The sequence below is a fragment of the Hypanus sabinus genome, unplaced genomic scaffold, assembly GCF_030144855.1.
Source record: "Hypanus sabinus isolate sHypSab1 unplaced genomic scaffold, sHypSab1.hap1 scaffold_378, whole genome shotgun sequence".
Lineage (NCBI taxonomy): Eukaryota > Metazoa > Chordata > Chondrichthyes > Myliobatiformes > Dasyatidae > Hypanus > Hypanus sabinus.
Window position 1 is genome coordinate 356,585 of NW_026781270.1, and position 15,802 is coordinate 372,386.

General features: G+C 44.2%; 1 protein-coding gene across 1 annotated transcript in view; it reads left to right on the plus strand.

Annotated features, from left to right (window-relative positions):
- Positions 1 to 14,288, plus strand: part of LOC132388681 (zinc finger protein 239-like) — a 46,736-nt gene extending 32,448 nt beyond the window's left edge. The window contains exons 4-5 of the mRNA XM_059961055.1: positions 5,926 to 6,096; positions 11,313 to 14,288. Coding sequence (XP_059817038.1) covers positions 11,712 to 12,587 — 876 coding nt within the window. The 5' untranslated portion in view covers positions 5,926 to 6,096; positions 11,313 to 11,711 and the 3' untranslated portion in view covers positions 12,588 to 14,288. The remainder of the gene's footprint in view (positions 1 to 5,925; positions 6,097 to 11,312) is intronic.
- The last annotated feature ends 1,514 nt before the right edge of the window (positions 14,289 to 15,802 follow it).

The window sequence follows — 15,802 nt, forward strand, 5'->3', positions numbered from 1 at the left end:
CCCCCTCCCCCTTTCTTTCTCCCTCGGCCTCCCGTCCCATTATCCTCTCCCTTCTCCAGCTCCGTATCACTTTCGCCAATAATGTTTCCAGCTCTTAGCTTTATCCCACCCCCTCTGGTCTACTCCTATCATTTCGCATTCTCCCTACTACTTTCAAATCTCTTAGTATCTTTCCTTTCAGTTAGTCCTGACGAAGGGTCTCGGCCCAAAACGTCGACAGTGCTTCCCCTTATAGATGCTGCCTGGCCTGCTGTGTTCCACCAGCATATTGTGTGTGTTGTTTGAATTTCCAGCAACTGCAGATTTCCTTGTGTTTGCTCCCATCATCACCATCTGCTTCCTACCATCGAGCTGTTCCCAGACTCTGGGCTCTGTGACAAACACAATGGTAGCAGCAAAATTAGACAGTGATTAATATAAAGAGAGATTTGTTGTTTCCTGAAAGTTGTCTGATGCAATGGACCAGATCCGTCCTTGCTTACAACTAAATCTGCCCTAGAACGCATCCTCCCGGGTCACACTGTGTCCGATAACCCACGTCCCCAACCTCCCTCACCCCGTCAGTAGCCCCACAACATTCCCACCATTTACCCCACACCCATCCATGTAGACAGATCCTCGTCACCAACATCCACTCTCACAACTTGGGGAACCACAACGAACTGATCCTACATTCCCGGCCCAGACGGTGCAGCCGCCTGGCTCGGTCCAGGCCCTTTCCCACTGCAACCGCCCTTCGATTTACACAAACCCGAGATCAGCTCCTTCCTCATCGCCGCCCAACCAGGCTCAGAGCTCGTTAAGAAGCCTCATGTGGCACTTTGTCAAAGGTCTGAAAATCCACGTACACAATATCTACCAATTCTCCTTTGGCCACCCTGCTTATTATTTCTCAAAGCATTCCACCAAATTTATCAGGCAACCCTTCATTGCCTATTCCAATGGGGGTGATCCTGAGGCTGAGCCAGGATCCTCAAGTGTGGCACAAAGTCGGCCAAGTAGCAACAACCACTCCAACTCTCGTCCCCCTTCGAGAACCTGTCTGGTAGGGTGTGGTTCCATGCCGCTGCCCTGTTCTTTCTCCCAGCATCCAGGGGTAGGCCCTATTTCCACAAACCCAATAAGCTCCATTTAGTGGTCCAGGGGTATCATAAGCTTGACTCTTGGTACAGTTACTACTTCCCACTTGATGGGGTGCACTCTCGTTCTAGTTACACCAACAAGTAGTACTAGCCACTGCTGGAGATGTAACTCTTATCCCCGGCCATAGCTTGGAGGGGTCTTGTGGAGGAGATCTACGACTCCAACCCTCAAAGCAACACCATCCCCAGTCTCAACTTCCAGACCTGGATATGGTGCCATTGACAATGCTACCATTACGGCTATCAGAAAACACCAGATCTGAATTTACTTCGCTAGTATTCAGGGCACCACTGACATGGGGATCATAGTCTGACCCTGTTGGGGAATTTCATCACATACCCAACATGCTCCCCGCTCTACGTGCTTAGCGTAGGTGTGGTAGAGGGACAGGAAACTGTTAAACTGGGGGCCTCCCAAGACAGGGACAGGTTCCCTTAGGGTCATTAAAATCAGCATTAACCAGTACATCATTCAGTCTTATCAGTTCCGCCAGTAACGTGTTTACAGTCCGTTCGATGTATCCGCCGGAGCTGCCCTTCCACCATCACTGCAGGAAGTGTTGTCAGTAGCACTTGGTACAGTCCTCTCCACCTCGGTCCCAACTTCTTATCATCCCAGTTCTTGAGCAGAACAAAATCTCTAGGCTGGATGGTGGAGAAGTCACCTTTAGTTGGGGTTTCGTCGTCTCGATAGGCCTGTCGTACCTGTGAATGCAAGCTTTGGAGAGTGTTAGTTACTTTGCATAAATATTTTCCCATCTCCTCCCCCAAGGTATGCATATCCAATGTTGCAGGTAAGCTCTCAGGGAGGAGCGGCAGACAAGGTCGGGGTCCCCATGGGGTTCTCATGGGCTTCCTGTAGATGATTTCTGCCGGTGATAGCCCTGTCTTACTTGATGGCGTGATTCTCATATGGAATAGGACTAAGGGTAAAACCTTCAATCAGTTCAATCCAGTTTCTTGTGTAGGTTTTGCCAACTTACCTTTCAAAGTACCATTGGCTCGTTCCACTATGCCGCTGCGTTCAGATGATGGGTGCAGTGGAACTGCTGTTTTATAGCAAGTTCTTTACAGATTTCCTCATTTATTTTGGCCCATTGTCCTAGCTTATCACTTCTGGAAGTCCATAGTGTGGAGTTATTTAGCAATATTTTCACAACAGTCATCGTGGTATTATGAGTTGTAGGAACAGCTCAGCCTTCTGGGCGGAGACGGCCGCTTCAAAAGTGGCCTGCTCAATTACACTGGCATGCAAAAGTTTGGGCACCCCTGGTCAAAATTTCTGTTACTGTGAGTAGTTAAACGAGTAAAATTTGAACTGATTTCCAAAAATGGTGACACATTTCTTTAATATTTTAAGCAAGAAAGCTTTTTCATTTCCTTCTTTTACAGTTTCAAAATAACAAAAAAGGCAAAGGGCCCAAAGCAAAGGTTTGGGCACCCTGCATGGTCAGTATTTAGTAACACCCCCTTTGGCAAGTGTCACCGCTTCTAAATGCTTTTTGTAGCCAGCTAACAGTCTTTCAATTCTTGTTTGAGGGATTTTCGCCCATTCTTCCTTTGCAAAAGGATTCTAGTTCTGTGGATTCTTGAGCTGTCTTGCATGCACTGATCTTTTGAGGTCTATCCACAGATCCTCGATGATGTTTAGGTCAGGGGAATGTGAGAACCATGGCAAAACCTTCAGCTTGCACCTCTTGAGGTAGTTCATTGTGGATTTTGAGTTATGTTTAGGATCATTATCTTTTTGTAAAAGCCATTCTCTTTTCATCTTCGGCTTTTTTACGGACAGTATGATGTTTGCTTCCAGAATTTGCTGGTATTTAATTTAATTAATTCTTCTCTTTACCAGTAAAAGGTTCTTGCAATTAAGGGAAGTACAGTTCTCATACCAGTCAGTGATGCAGCCAGTCAGGATGCTCTGAATTGTGTTCCTTTAGAAAGTCCTTAGGATTTGTGTCCCCATCCCAAACTTCTTCAGCCATCTGAGGTGAAAGAGGCACTGTGCTTTTTTCACAACACAGCCAGTATATGCAGACCATGTGAGATCCTTGGTGACGTTTGTGCCATGGAACTTAAAGTTGTTCACCCTCTCAACCCCAGATCCATTGATATCAATAGGGGTTAGCCTGTCTCCATTCCTTCTGTCCAGATTCCAAATGAGCTGAAGACAGGGTTTTATGATATTCTAGCCATTATTGGGACTTGGTTGCACCCAACAGTCTGAGCGATTTGGAGGAACAAATTTGTAGAGAGGTCCCAGACCATGCCAAGAAACAAAGGTAGATATTGACTGGGACTCCCATGCTGTAAAAGGAATAGATGGGGTAGAGTTTGTCAAATGTGGCCTTAATCACTACCTAGAATTCCTGACGTATAAGTGTGCAATAAGCTGTTAGGAAATGATCCATGGCTGGTGACTGCAATTAGAGATCATAATGCCATGAAATTGAAAGTAAATAAGGAAAAAGAGAGTTCTGGATCACGGGTTGAGATTCTCAATTGCAGAAAGGTCAATTTTGATGGTATCAGAAAGGATCTGACAAGTGTGGTTTGGGACAGGCTGCTTTCTGGCAAAGGAGTACTTGGTAAGTGGGAGCCTTCAGAAGTGAAATTTTGAGGGTGTAGAGTGTGTATGTGTCTGTCAAAATAAAAGGTGAAAGGTAACTGGTGCAGGGAACCTTGGTTCTCAAGAGATATTGAAGCCCCAGATATTTTGTTCCTCTAAATGCCTCAGACTGTTGGGTGCTGCCAAGGCTCTTTAATGACTGTCTCATTAATCATCATTCTATGTCCTAAACTCATCTGACTTGTTTTTCGGTCTTCTGTTGGTTTCTCAAAGCTTCCCAATTGTTTTTGCTCTTTTGTTTGCTCTCTCTTTGGCTTTTATGTTGGCTTTGGCTCATTTCAGCTTTGGTTGCGTCCTCCTGCCTTTCCAATGCTTCCATTTCTTTGGGATGTATCGATCACTCATCTCCTGAATTGTTCCCAGAAACTCCAGCCATTGCTGCTGCGTTGTCACTCCTACCTTTTCCCTTCCATATATATAACCATATAACAATTACAGCACGGAAACAGGCCATCTCGTCCCTTCTAGTCCGTGCCGATGCTAACACTCACATAGTCCCACTGGCCCGCACTCAGCCCATAACCCTCCATTCCTGTCCATATACCTATCCAATTTTACTTTAAATGACAATACCAAACCTGCCTTTACCACTTCTACTGGAAGCTCGTTCCACACTCTCTGAGTAAAGAAATTCCCCCTCGTGTTACCCTTAAACTTTTGCCCCCTAACTCTCAAATCATGTCCTCTTGTTTGAATCTCCTATACTCTCATTGGAAAAAGCCTATCCACATCAACTCAATATATCCCCATTATTTTAAATACCTCTATCAAGTCCCCCCTCAACCTTCTACGCTCCAAAGAATAAAGACCTAACTTGTTCAGCCTTTCCCTGTAACTTAGGTGCTGAAACCCAGGTAACATTCTAGTAAAGCTTCTCTGTACTCTCTCTGTTTTGTTGATATCTTTCCTATAATTCAGTGACCAGAACTGTACACAATACTCCAAATTTGGCCTTACCAATGCCTTGTACAATTTTAACATTACATCCCATTTCCTATACTCAATGCTCTGATTTATAAAGGCCAGCATACCAAAAGCTTTCTTCACCACCCTATCCACATGAGATTCCACCGTCAGGGAACTTGGCACCACTATTCCTAGATCACTCTGTTCTACTGCATTCTTCAATGCCCTACCATTTACTACGTATGTCCTATTTGGATTATTCCTACCAAAATGTAGCACCTTACACTTATCAGCATTAAGCTCCATCAGCCATCATTCAGCCCACTCTTTTAACTGGCCTAAATCTTTCTGCAAGCTTTGAAAACCTACTTCATTATCCACAACGCCACCTACCTTAGTATCATCTGCATATTTACTAATCCAATTTACCACCCCATCATTTTCCAGAATGTTTGTTGTAAAGCTGTGAACAGTAGGCCTGTGTACGTTCCCTGAACATATATCACCAACAAGAACCCATCCTCGGTTCAGCTTCTGTGCAAAGGGTGCTTTGCCATGACCACTGATATCCTTCCTGATCTTGTGTGCTGTGAGGATATCTCTACCAAGGCAAAGTGGGATTTGGCCTGTATCATCTACAGGTGGGATCTGTTTGGCACAACACTTAAGGTTCTAGAGAGCAGCCTCAGGCGTTGGTATTTCTTTCTGACTGTCTGGAATGTCATTACACTCAATTAGTGTTGGAAGTGTAAGAGTAATGTCACCATTCAATGCTTCAATCTGATAATCTCTCTCTCTTCTAGCTGATCTCTCCATTAGGCTACTACAGGTGTTCAAGATGTAGGATGAAGAATCACAATGGATAGCAAACAGATCAGTGAACACTGAACAGGCTAAGGATCTGTTGCTCTGGTCTTTGAGCATAACATACACCTTGAAAGCATTCTCTTGTTGCCCTTTAGGATACTCTTGAACTAGGCGTATCTTCAAACAGGATTTAGTGGCTAGACTGCTGTTACAAACCTTGCGTCCCTCTTAAAAGGGCAAGCAAATCAATCACCTCCTGCTGTGTATGTCTGACCTTAATTTTGAACAGTAGCCAATCATATATACTGTCTCATGGATGTTGGGATATCCTTAGAGGAGGAGGAGCTTAGGAGAACGAAGGTGCCTAATGGCGACTCCTTTGCTGGCATCTTCAGAAACAGCTCTATTTCTATCTTTAATATCTCTATTTTTCCCTTCCAGGCTACTTTTGAAGACCCTGAGCTGGAGTTACACCCTGACTTTGGTTCTTTGCAGGAATTCAACCAGCTGTCAATGTCACACAACTATATGATATGCCAAGAACAAGGCTTAGAAGACTACCTTGTCTTCAGGGTTCCAGGATTTTGAGGCTCTGGAGGTGGATGGACAATTGTAAGGAACAATGCAATAGGCTGTAAAACATAATTTTCCTGAACTGGATTGAAGAATCATGTAAACATTGTAAAAAGTCTATATAGTTCTGTTCGCAGAGGGTAAGAAAAATTATTGCGTTCCAAAGGTGTCAGCTTGGCTTATCCTTGCCACTATGTTAGAATCTCAATTGCCTGAGCAGACACTTAAGCAATCCTGACATTTCAGAGCGATACGGGGAGAACGCCATAATGCCAGAAGTGCTCTCTTTCAAAACTAAATCTATACTTGCTTTTTCAGGCAAATGTAACAAATGCCATAACCTTTTGTCTAGTGGGAAATCCTTCTCTCTTTCTAAACCAATCTCTGTTCCTCAACCAAAATCACTAACAGATTACCTGCCCTGGTTGTTTTCGTTCCCTACGTTACAACTGACTACATTTCAACAGTACAGTGGATTCCAGTTAATCGGGTTATATCAGGACCAGTAAATTTTAACCATATAACAATCACAGCACGGAAACAGGCCATCTTGGCCCTCCTAGTCCGTGCCGAATCGTTAATCTCACCTAGTCCCACCTACCCGCACTCAGCCCATAACCCTCCACTCCTTTCCTGTCCATATACCTATCCAATTTTACCTTAAATGACACAACTGAACTGGCCTCTACTACTTCTACAGGAAGCTCATTCCACACAGCTATCACTCTTTGAGTAAAGAAATACCCCCTCGCGTTTCCCTTAAACTTCTGCCCCCTAACTCTCAAATCATGTCCTCTAGTTTGAATCTCCCCTACTCTCAATGGAAACAGCCTGTTCACGTCAACTCTATCTATCCCTCTCAAAATTTTAAATACCTCGATCAAATCCCCCCTCAACCTTCTACGCTCCAATGAATAGAGACCTAACTTGTTCAACCTTTCTCTGTAACTTAATTGCTGAAACCCAGGTAACATCCTAGTAAATCGCCTCTGCACTCTCTCTAATTTCCAAACAAGTTCGGCCAGCTTCTCTGTCATAGAAACATGTTGAAGTTCAGTATGGAAACAGACTATTTGCCCATCTAGTCAATGCTGAAAGTACATTCAAGCTGTCTAATGCATCTACCTGCACTGGGACCATCGCCCTCCAAACACCTACCATCTAGGCTCCCTTCCAAACTTCTTTGAAACGGTGAATCCGAGCTGGCGTGCACCACTTGTGCTGGCATTTCACTCTGCACTCTCATGGCCAATTCATTGAAGAGATTTTCCACATGTTCCCCATAAATTTTCACCTCCCCACTTACCCATAACCTCTGGTTGTTGTCACACTTAACATCATTTGAAAAGCCTGCTTGAATTTACCCGTTCTATAGCCTTATATTTTGTCTACACTGAAACATAGAAAACCTACATTACGATACATGCCTTTTGGCCCACAAAGCCGGGCCAAACATATCCTTACCTTAGAATTACCTAGGCTTACCCATAGCCCTCTAATTTTCTGAGCTCCATGTATCCATCCAGGACTCTCTTAAAGGACCCTTTCATTTCCGCCTCCACCACCGCCACTGGCAGCCAATTCCACACACTCACCACTCTCTGTGTAAAAAAAAACTAACTTCTGTACTAACAAATCTTCAAAGCAAAGAATATTTTCCTTTTTTTATGTTTAGAGCCTTTTTTTAGGTGTATAAGATGATGAGGGGCATTGATCGTGTGGATAGTCAGAGGCTTTTTCCCAGGGCTGAAAAAGCTAACACAAGGGGGCATAGTTTTAAAGTGCTTGGAAATGGGTACCGAGGGGATATCGGGTAAGTTTTTCACACCGAGAGTGGTGCATGCATGGAATGTACTGTTAGCAGCGGTGGTAAAGGCGGATAAAATAGGGTTTTTTTTAACAGCTTCTTAGTTAGGAACATGGAGCTTAGAGAAATAGAGGACTATGCACTAGGGAAATTCTACGCAGTTTGTAGAGTACGTTACATGGTTGGCACAACATTGTGGGCTGAATGGACTGGAATATGCTGTAGACATCTATGCTCTATGTTGAACAGCAAAATAACTTTTCTTCTTTAATTGGTACAGGGTCCACGATTTTAATGCCGCTTTTTCACACTCCCTTAGACGCTTTGTCCATCTCCTGAGTAAATAGAGATGAAAAAATATTTAACATCTCCCCCATCTGCTTTGGTTCCACACATGGATTGCATTCCGGTCTTCCAGAGGACCAACTTTCTGCCTTACAATCCTTTTGCTCTTAATCTGTCTCTGGAAGCCCTGAGGATTATCCTTCATCTTTTCTGCGACAACAACCTCATGCTGTTCTTTAGCCATTCTGATTTATTGCTTATGTGTCCTCTTGAATTTTTTATACTCCATTAGAACCTGCCTGCCTATCCCTGTTATGCAACTTCATTTTGTGCTTCACCAGGGTCTCCATATCTCTTGAAATCCAAGGTTCCCTACAATTTCGATCTTTACCTTTTATTCTGAGAAGCACATACCCACTTTGTACTTTCAAAATTTCGCTTTGAAGGCCTCCCACTGACCAAGCACACCTTTGCCATAAAGCAGCCTGTTCCAGTCCACAGTTGCCAGATCCTAGTGTCTTAATTCCAGGTGTTGATCCATGCCCTGAACACATCCACCTTTCCTACGCTACTCCTTGTATTGCAATATACAGGGCTGAGCATATTCACTGCATCATGCTCAACGTTTTTCATTCCTGACCTTGTCTGAGGACAGAACAACATCTGTCTCCACAAACTCTCCACTATCTGTTCTGTTATTCAGGCTCCCATTCCCCTGCAACTTTAGTTTCACAGACCCCACCCACCGTGCAGCACTGGCAAGCCTTACCAGTGGGATATCAGACACATTCTTGTTTCGTTCCCCAAACTCATGAATCTTCTATCACCCCTTTGGCTTTCCTCTCCCAGTTCAATAACAAGGAGTTGCATACCAGGTACAGTCAAATAGGAACAAATGGGATACTTATGAAGTACAGGAAATTCAAGTGAACACTTATGAAAGAAATAAAAGAAGACATGAGGTTGCCCCAGCAGACAAGGTGAAGGAGAATCCTCAGGGATTGTGCAAATATGTTAAGAGCAAAAAGATTGCAAGGGAAAATAATGAATCCTCCTGAAGTTCAGAATGGTAATCAATATGAGGAGACAAAATATATGGGGGAGATTTAAAATATTATATTTACATCTATATTTACTCAGGAGATGGACACAGCATCTATAGAAGTGAGGCAAAGCAGCATTAACTTCACGGACCCTGGACAGATTACAGAAGTGGAGGTGTTTGCTGTCTTAAGGCAAAATAGTGTGGATATATTCCCTGGACCTGACAGGTTGTTCCCTGGAGCCCAGCAGAAACCAAGTACAGAAATTGTCGGGGCTCAAGCACATCCTCAGTGACAAGTGAGGTACTGGAGGATTGGATGTTCCCAATGTTGTTGCTAATGTTGTTCCGCTGCTCAAGAAAGGCTCTAATAATAAACGAGGAAATTATACATCGGTGACCTTGACATCCGTCATGGGAAAGTTATTGGAACGTATGTGCAGGAAACAGATGTATAAGTATTTGGATAGATGTGGATTAATTAAGGATAGGCAGCATGGCTTTGTGCATGGTAGGTCATGTCTAACCAGTCTTATAGAGTCTCTCGAGGAAGTTATCAGGAAAGTGGATGAAGGCAAGGCAACGGATGTTGTCTACATGGACTTTAGCAAGGCACTTGACAAAGTCTCACATGGGAGGTGGGTCAACAAGGTTCAGTCACTCAGTATTCAAGATGAGATAGTAAATTAGACGAGACACTGTCTTTGGGAGAAGCCAGAGTGTGGTAGCAGATGGTCGCCTCCCTGACTGGAGGCCTGTGATTAGTGGTGTGCCACAGGGATCAGTGCTGAGTCTGATGTTGTTTGTCATCTATATCAGTAATCTGGATGATGGTGTGGTTAGCTGGATCAGCAAATTTGTGGATGACACCAAGTCTGGTGGTGTAGTGTTCAGAGAGGAAGACTGTCATGGCCTGCACTGTGAACTGGACCAGCTGCAAAGACCAGGGTAGGTCTGACACAGTGACTGGTCGGGCACTGAGGAGTGTTGTAGAAGAAAGGGATTTGGGAATACAGGTCTATATTTCACTGAAAGTAGTGTCACAGATCGATAGGGACAGAATGAAAGATTTCGTCACATTGGCCTTCATAAACCGACGTACTGATTACAGGAGATGGACGTTATGTTGACTTTGTACAAGACATTGGTGAGGCCTAATTTGGAGTATTGTGTGCGGTTTTGGTCACCTGCCTACATGAAAGATGTAAAAGAGGTTCCGAGAGTTCAGAGAAAATTCACAAGGATGTTGCCAGGTCTGGAGCACTTGGGTTACAAGGAGAGGCTGAACAGGTCAGGACATTATTTCTTGGAATATAGAAGATTGAGTGGAGATTTGTTTGTGAAAGAAGGGCATAGATAGGGTAAATGCCAGTTTGCTTTTTCCATTCAGATGGGGTGAGACTACAACCAGAGGCCATGGGTTAAGTGTGAAAGGTGAAACGTTAAGGGAAACTTGAGGGGAAACATCTTGACACTGTTGATCATCTGGGTGTGGAATGAGTAGTCAGCACATGTGGTGCATGCGTGCTTGATTTCAACATTTAAGAGGTTCGTATAGTACCTGGATAGTAGGGCTACGGGAGTAGACTGTTTCAATGGTTCAACATAAGCTAGATGGGCCAAAGGGCCTGTGTCTGTATTGTATTTTTCCATGACTGTGACAAGTGCCTGAAATAATACTAACATTCACTCGAATTCTGTGCTGACCAACAATCCTGTACAGCTGAGTGGGAGATATTCACATGGCATTAAAACTGTGGCCGTTTAAATTAACAGTACATCAAAGAAATTCCATCTACGTGACAAGAAAGACTATTTGTGTGAGACTGTTTCAGTTCCTGTGGGGCCAGGCAGCCATACAGCTCAGTGGCAACAGGGAATGACACCAATGGAGAGAGTCAAACTGAGCCAGGTCACAGATTGGAGACGGCAGAAATGTCCCATTCTTACAGAGACAGGAAGAGCATCAAAGAGTTTGATGGTCATTCCTGAACCCAGCACTGTGCCCAGTTAGAACCTCACTGTAACAGTGTGATGCCAGATTACACCTTGACAATTCGAGTGATCTCGTCTGAAATTTTGACCTATACCCATTGATGGATTTTGTAAATCTTTTTACAGGTTAAAAACAACAAGGAATTTGTCTATGGGAATTCAAACACAACACACCAGTTTTGCTGTCTCTGTCCAGATATTTTAGGAGTGGAGCAAGGGATTCAATCGACCATCCTTCCTACTCAGACTGTGGAGAGGGATTTGCTCAATCATCTGACCGACTGGCATGCCCATCATCTTACACATGGGAGAACCCACTCAGACAGTGGGATTGGATTCAGTTGGTCATCACAACTGAAGGTACATCAGCAAGTTCACACTGGGGCAAGGCCATTCACCTGTTCTGTGTGTGAGAAGGGATTCAGAAGGTCTTCCCACCTGTGGACACACCAGTCAGTTCACACTGGGCAGAGGCTGGTCAGCCGCTGAAGTTATAGGGAAAGATTCACTTGGTCATCTGACCTAATGGCTCACCAGCGAGTTCACACCAGGGAGCAGCTGTTCACCTGCATGGACTGTGGGAAGGGATTCACTTCTTCATCTCAACTGAAGCTACATCAGCGAATTCACACTGGGGAGAAGCCGTTCACCTGCTCAGACTGTGGGAAGACATTCACTCAGTCAGCCCACCTAAAGAGACACCAGAGTGTTCACACTGGAGAGAAGCCATTCACCTGCTCAGTCTGTGAGAAGGGATTCATTCAATCATCTGACCTACAGATACACCAGACAGTTCACACTGGGGAGAGGCCATTCACCTGCTCAATCTGTGGGAAGACATTCAGTCAGTCATCCTACCTACAAAGACACCAGAGAGTTCACACCGCGGAGAAGCCTTTCACCTGCTCAGAATGTGGGAAAGGATTCTCTCGATCATCCAATCTACAGAGTCACCAGCGAGTTCACACTGGAGAGAGGCCATTCAGCTGCCCACACTGTGGGAAGGGATTCTCTCTGGCATGTCACCTACTGAGTCACCAGACAGTTCACACTGGAGAGAGGCCATTCACCTGCTCAGACTGTGGGAAGGGATTCAGTCAGTCATCAAACCTAATGGCTCACCGACGAATTCACACTGGGGAGAGGCCGTTCACCTGCTCAGTCTGTGGGAAAGGATTCACTTGCTCATCTCACCGACTGAGACATCAGTCAGTTCACAATGCTGAGAGGCAGTTCAGCTGCTCAGAATGTGGGAAGGGATTCACTCGGTCATCTTCCTTATTGGCACACCAGCGAGTTCACACTGGGGAGAGACCATTCACCTGCTGTAAATGTGGGAAGGGATCCCGCCGATCAATCATGTACAGAGACACCAGCGAGATCACACTGGGTGGAGGCTGATCACCTGCTCAGACATTGGGAAGAATTTCTCTCAGACATCTCCGCCAAATGTGCATCATTGAGTTCACACTGTGAAGAGGCCGTTCACCTGCTGTGAATGTGGGAAGGGATTCACTCAGTAATCTAACCTTGTGACACACTGCTGGGTTCACACTGGGGAGAAAGTTTTAGTAAGCTTCATGCTGGAGATTTGCCCATCACCGTTGCGGAATGCAATTTCAAGAGTGACTGTCGGTGATGAACTCTGCAATTATTGCTGCTGCTCCCCACACCCAGTTCTGTACCCTGGTCACTGGGCATGGCAGGAGTTTCTTCTGCTGCACATTCACCTTTAATAGGACTGGAGTTTAATATTGTGGGTCTGAGACAAATAATTAGTTCTATTTTAAACTCTGTCTCCAGTACTTAGTGAATTTATAACACAGCTAGAGTACAGTAGAGTCAATTCAGGCTGGTTGAACCCTGCCAGTGATTCAGTTCTATGACAGTCCTTTGAAATCCTCCAATTTCTGGGGTGAAGAGGAATGACATTGGCAGTTAACCCCCTTATTCAGGGCTCATTTCCACATTATGGGTCATTTTCCCTGCTTCTAAAGGGTTGTTAGAAAACACCACTGTCCTGTAAAGGCTGAAAGCAGAATGGGAAACCATTAGTTCAACCAAGTGGGGTTAGAAACCAGAGGCTGGTCTGCACAGGGCAGAGTTTGGGGCTCTGGATGATGGTCGGGTTAAGACCGTATGATGAGGAGAAGGGAACCAGCAACGGGGCGGACAACGAATGACAGAGTAGCAACATTTGGAAGCTAATTGACAGAGATAATAATTCAATTGTCTGACTGATGACACAAATAATGCCTGTGGTGAGGTACTCCATTGGTTGAGGAACTAGTGTGTTCAGAATAGTTTTTTCTATTGAGGGAGTTGTTCCTGCTTGCTTATCCTGTAATATTATATCCATTTGGTTATTATGGATTGTCCTATCTGCAATAATGTATTGATTATCCTATAGTTTGTAAGATTTTGACTCTAAAACTGGATCAGGCCTAAATTCATGGTGCTATAATGAAGTTATAGTGGTCATGAATGGGTTTGTGTTTTAAAGCAAGATTTTGGTGAATGATATTTACCACCTGATTGTACCTTTGTAAGTAATCAGATTGAGTTAAACTGCTGCAGGATCCTGGAATGTGTTGGATTGTGTCTGGTTTCTCCCGGCATTTTCTGCATTTATTGCCTTTTTTGTTTGTCTTTTATGTATTTCTGTTTATTTTAAAATGTAATTCCCCAAGGCACCCGTTTCTGGGAAGAGGTCTCCAACTCTGAGTCGGGCGCTCGATGCTTCCTTGTCACCATCTGGTCTGCTCAGATCATTGGGATGTCTCCCATGGAGGGTCATACTCATTCCACTGGTTAATGTTTTCTTCCATAGTGATGATTCATTTTTCTGAGTTGGCCTTTCATTTAAGTTTTCTGGTCTGTATTTCAAATCAGATTTGTATATACCTGTCTGGTGTGCTGAATCCTGTTTATTTTGTATGAAAATGTATACTTTAGAAATCTTATCAGACATTTGATTTTTTTAAATGACTATTATAGCTCTTCCCAGTTCTGTCCTCGGTAATTTTCATCTAAGTGGTAAATAGGGTTTTCTGAATTTGTCATTTCAGTTCTTGTTTTTCTTTGTGAAGTTTCCAGATTGGAATGGGACTAAGGTATTTTGAAAAAAATAATACACTAATATGGATCTAACAAACGTGCGAATGGATAGCAGACCACTGGAAAACGAGGCTGGAGGGGTAGTAATGGGGAACGTGGAGCTGGCAGATGAACTGAATAAGTATTTTACATAAGTCTTCACTCCAGAAGACACGAGCAGGATGATAAATGTCTAGATGTCAGTGGTCAGAATTATGTAAAGTTACATTACTCATGAGAAGGTTCTTGGGAAGCAGAACGGTCTGAAGGTAAACAGGTCACCCGGAGTAGATGGTGCACATCTGAGAGTTCTGAAAGAGGTGGCTGAAAAGATTCTGGAGGGATTAGTAACAATGCCTCAAGAATCAGTGGGCTCTGGTATGGTTCTGGAAGACTGGAAATTTGGAAATATCACTCCACTCTTCAAGAAGGTAGAGAGGTAGAAGATACAAGATTATGAGGCAGGTAGTCTGACCTCACTGTTTGGGAAGATATTGGATTCGGATGTTGAGGATGTATTTTCAGGGTATTTGGGGCACATGATACAATCAGCCATTTTCATCATGTTGTCTTAAAGGGAGAATCATACTTGACAAGTATGTTGACGTTCTTTGAATTTATTGAAGAAGTAATAAGCAAGGTAGATGGAGGGGAATCAGTTGATGATAGGCACCTGGGCTTTCAGAAGGTACTTGACAAGGTGCCACCCATGGGTCTGCTTAACAAGTAATGAGCCCATGATATTACATGAAAGTCTCTTGCATGGATAAAGCAGTAGCTGATTCGCAAGAGGCAAAGATAGTAATATGGGGAACCCTTTCCAGTTGGATGGCAGTGACTATTGATGTTCCACAGGGACCTGTGTTGGGACAGATTCTTTTCATATTACATGGTAATGACATAGATGTTAGAATTGATGGCTTTGTTGCAGAGTTTGCTGATGATACCAAGACAGGTGGAGGGACAGGTAGTTTTGAAGAAGTAGAGAGGTAATAAAACAACTTCATCAGATTAAAGGAATGGGCAAAGAAACAGGAGATGGAATACAGTGCAGGGGCTACAGGTCTGCCCTTTGGTGCACAGGTTACCTCAGCTTAATGTTGCATTAGAGGCGAAACACTCGGAGACAATTTCATTTTGTTACAAGCAAATAGCCATTTTTGAACTAGAGGTAAAGTGCATTTCCGTCGTGGTGGAGAAGCTCCCAAACACGCCTCGCCATCTGTGGAAAAAAACCTTCCAGCCCCTCCATCACTCCCCATCTCTGTAAACACCTCTGACCCCTCCATCACTCCCCATCTCTGTAAACACCTCTGACCCCTACAGCACTCACCATCTCTGTAAACCCCTCTGACCCATACAGCCCTCGCCATCTCTGCAAACCCCTCTGACCCCTACAGCACTCGCCATCTCTGTAAACCCCTCTGACCCCTACAGCACTCACCATCTCTGTAAACCCCTCTAAACTCTACAGCACTCGCCATCTCTGCAAACCCCTCTGACCCCTCCATCACTCCCCA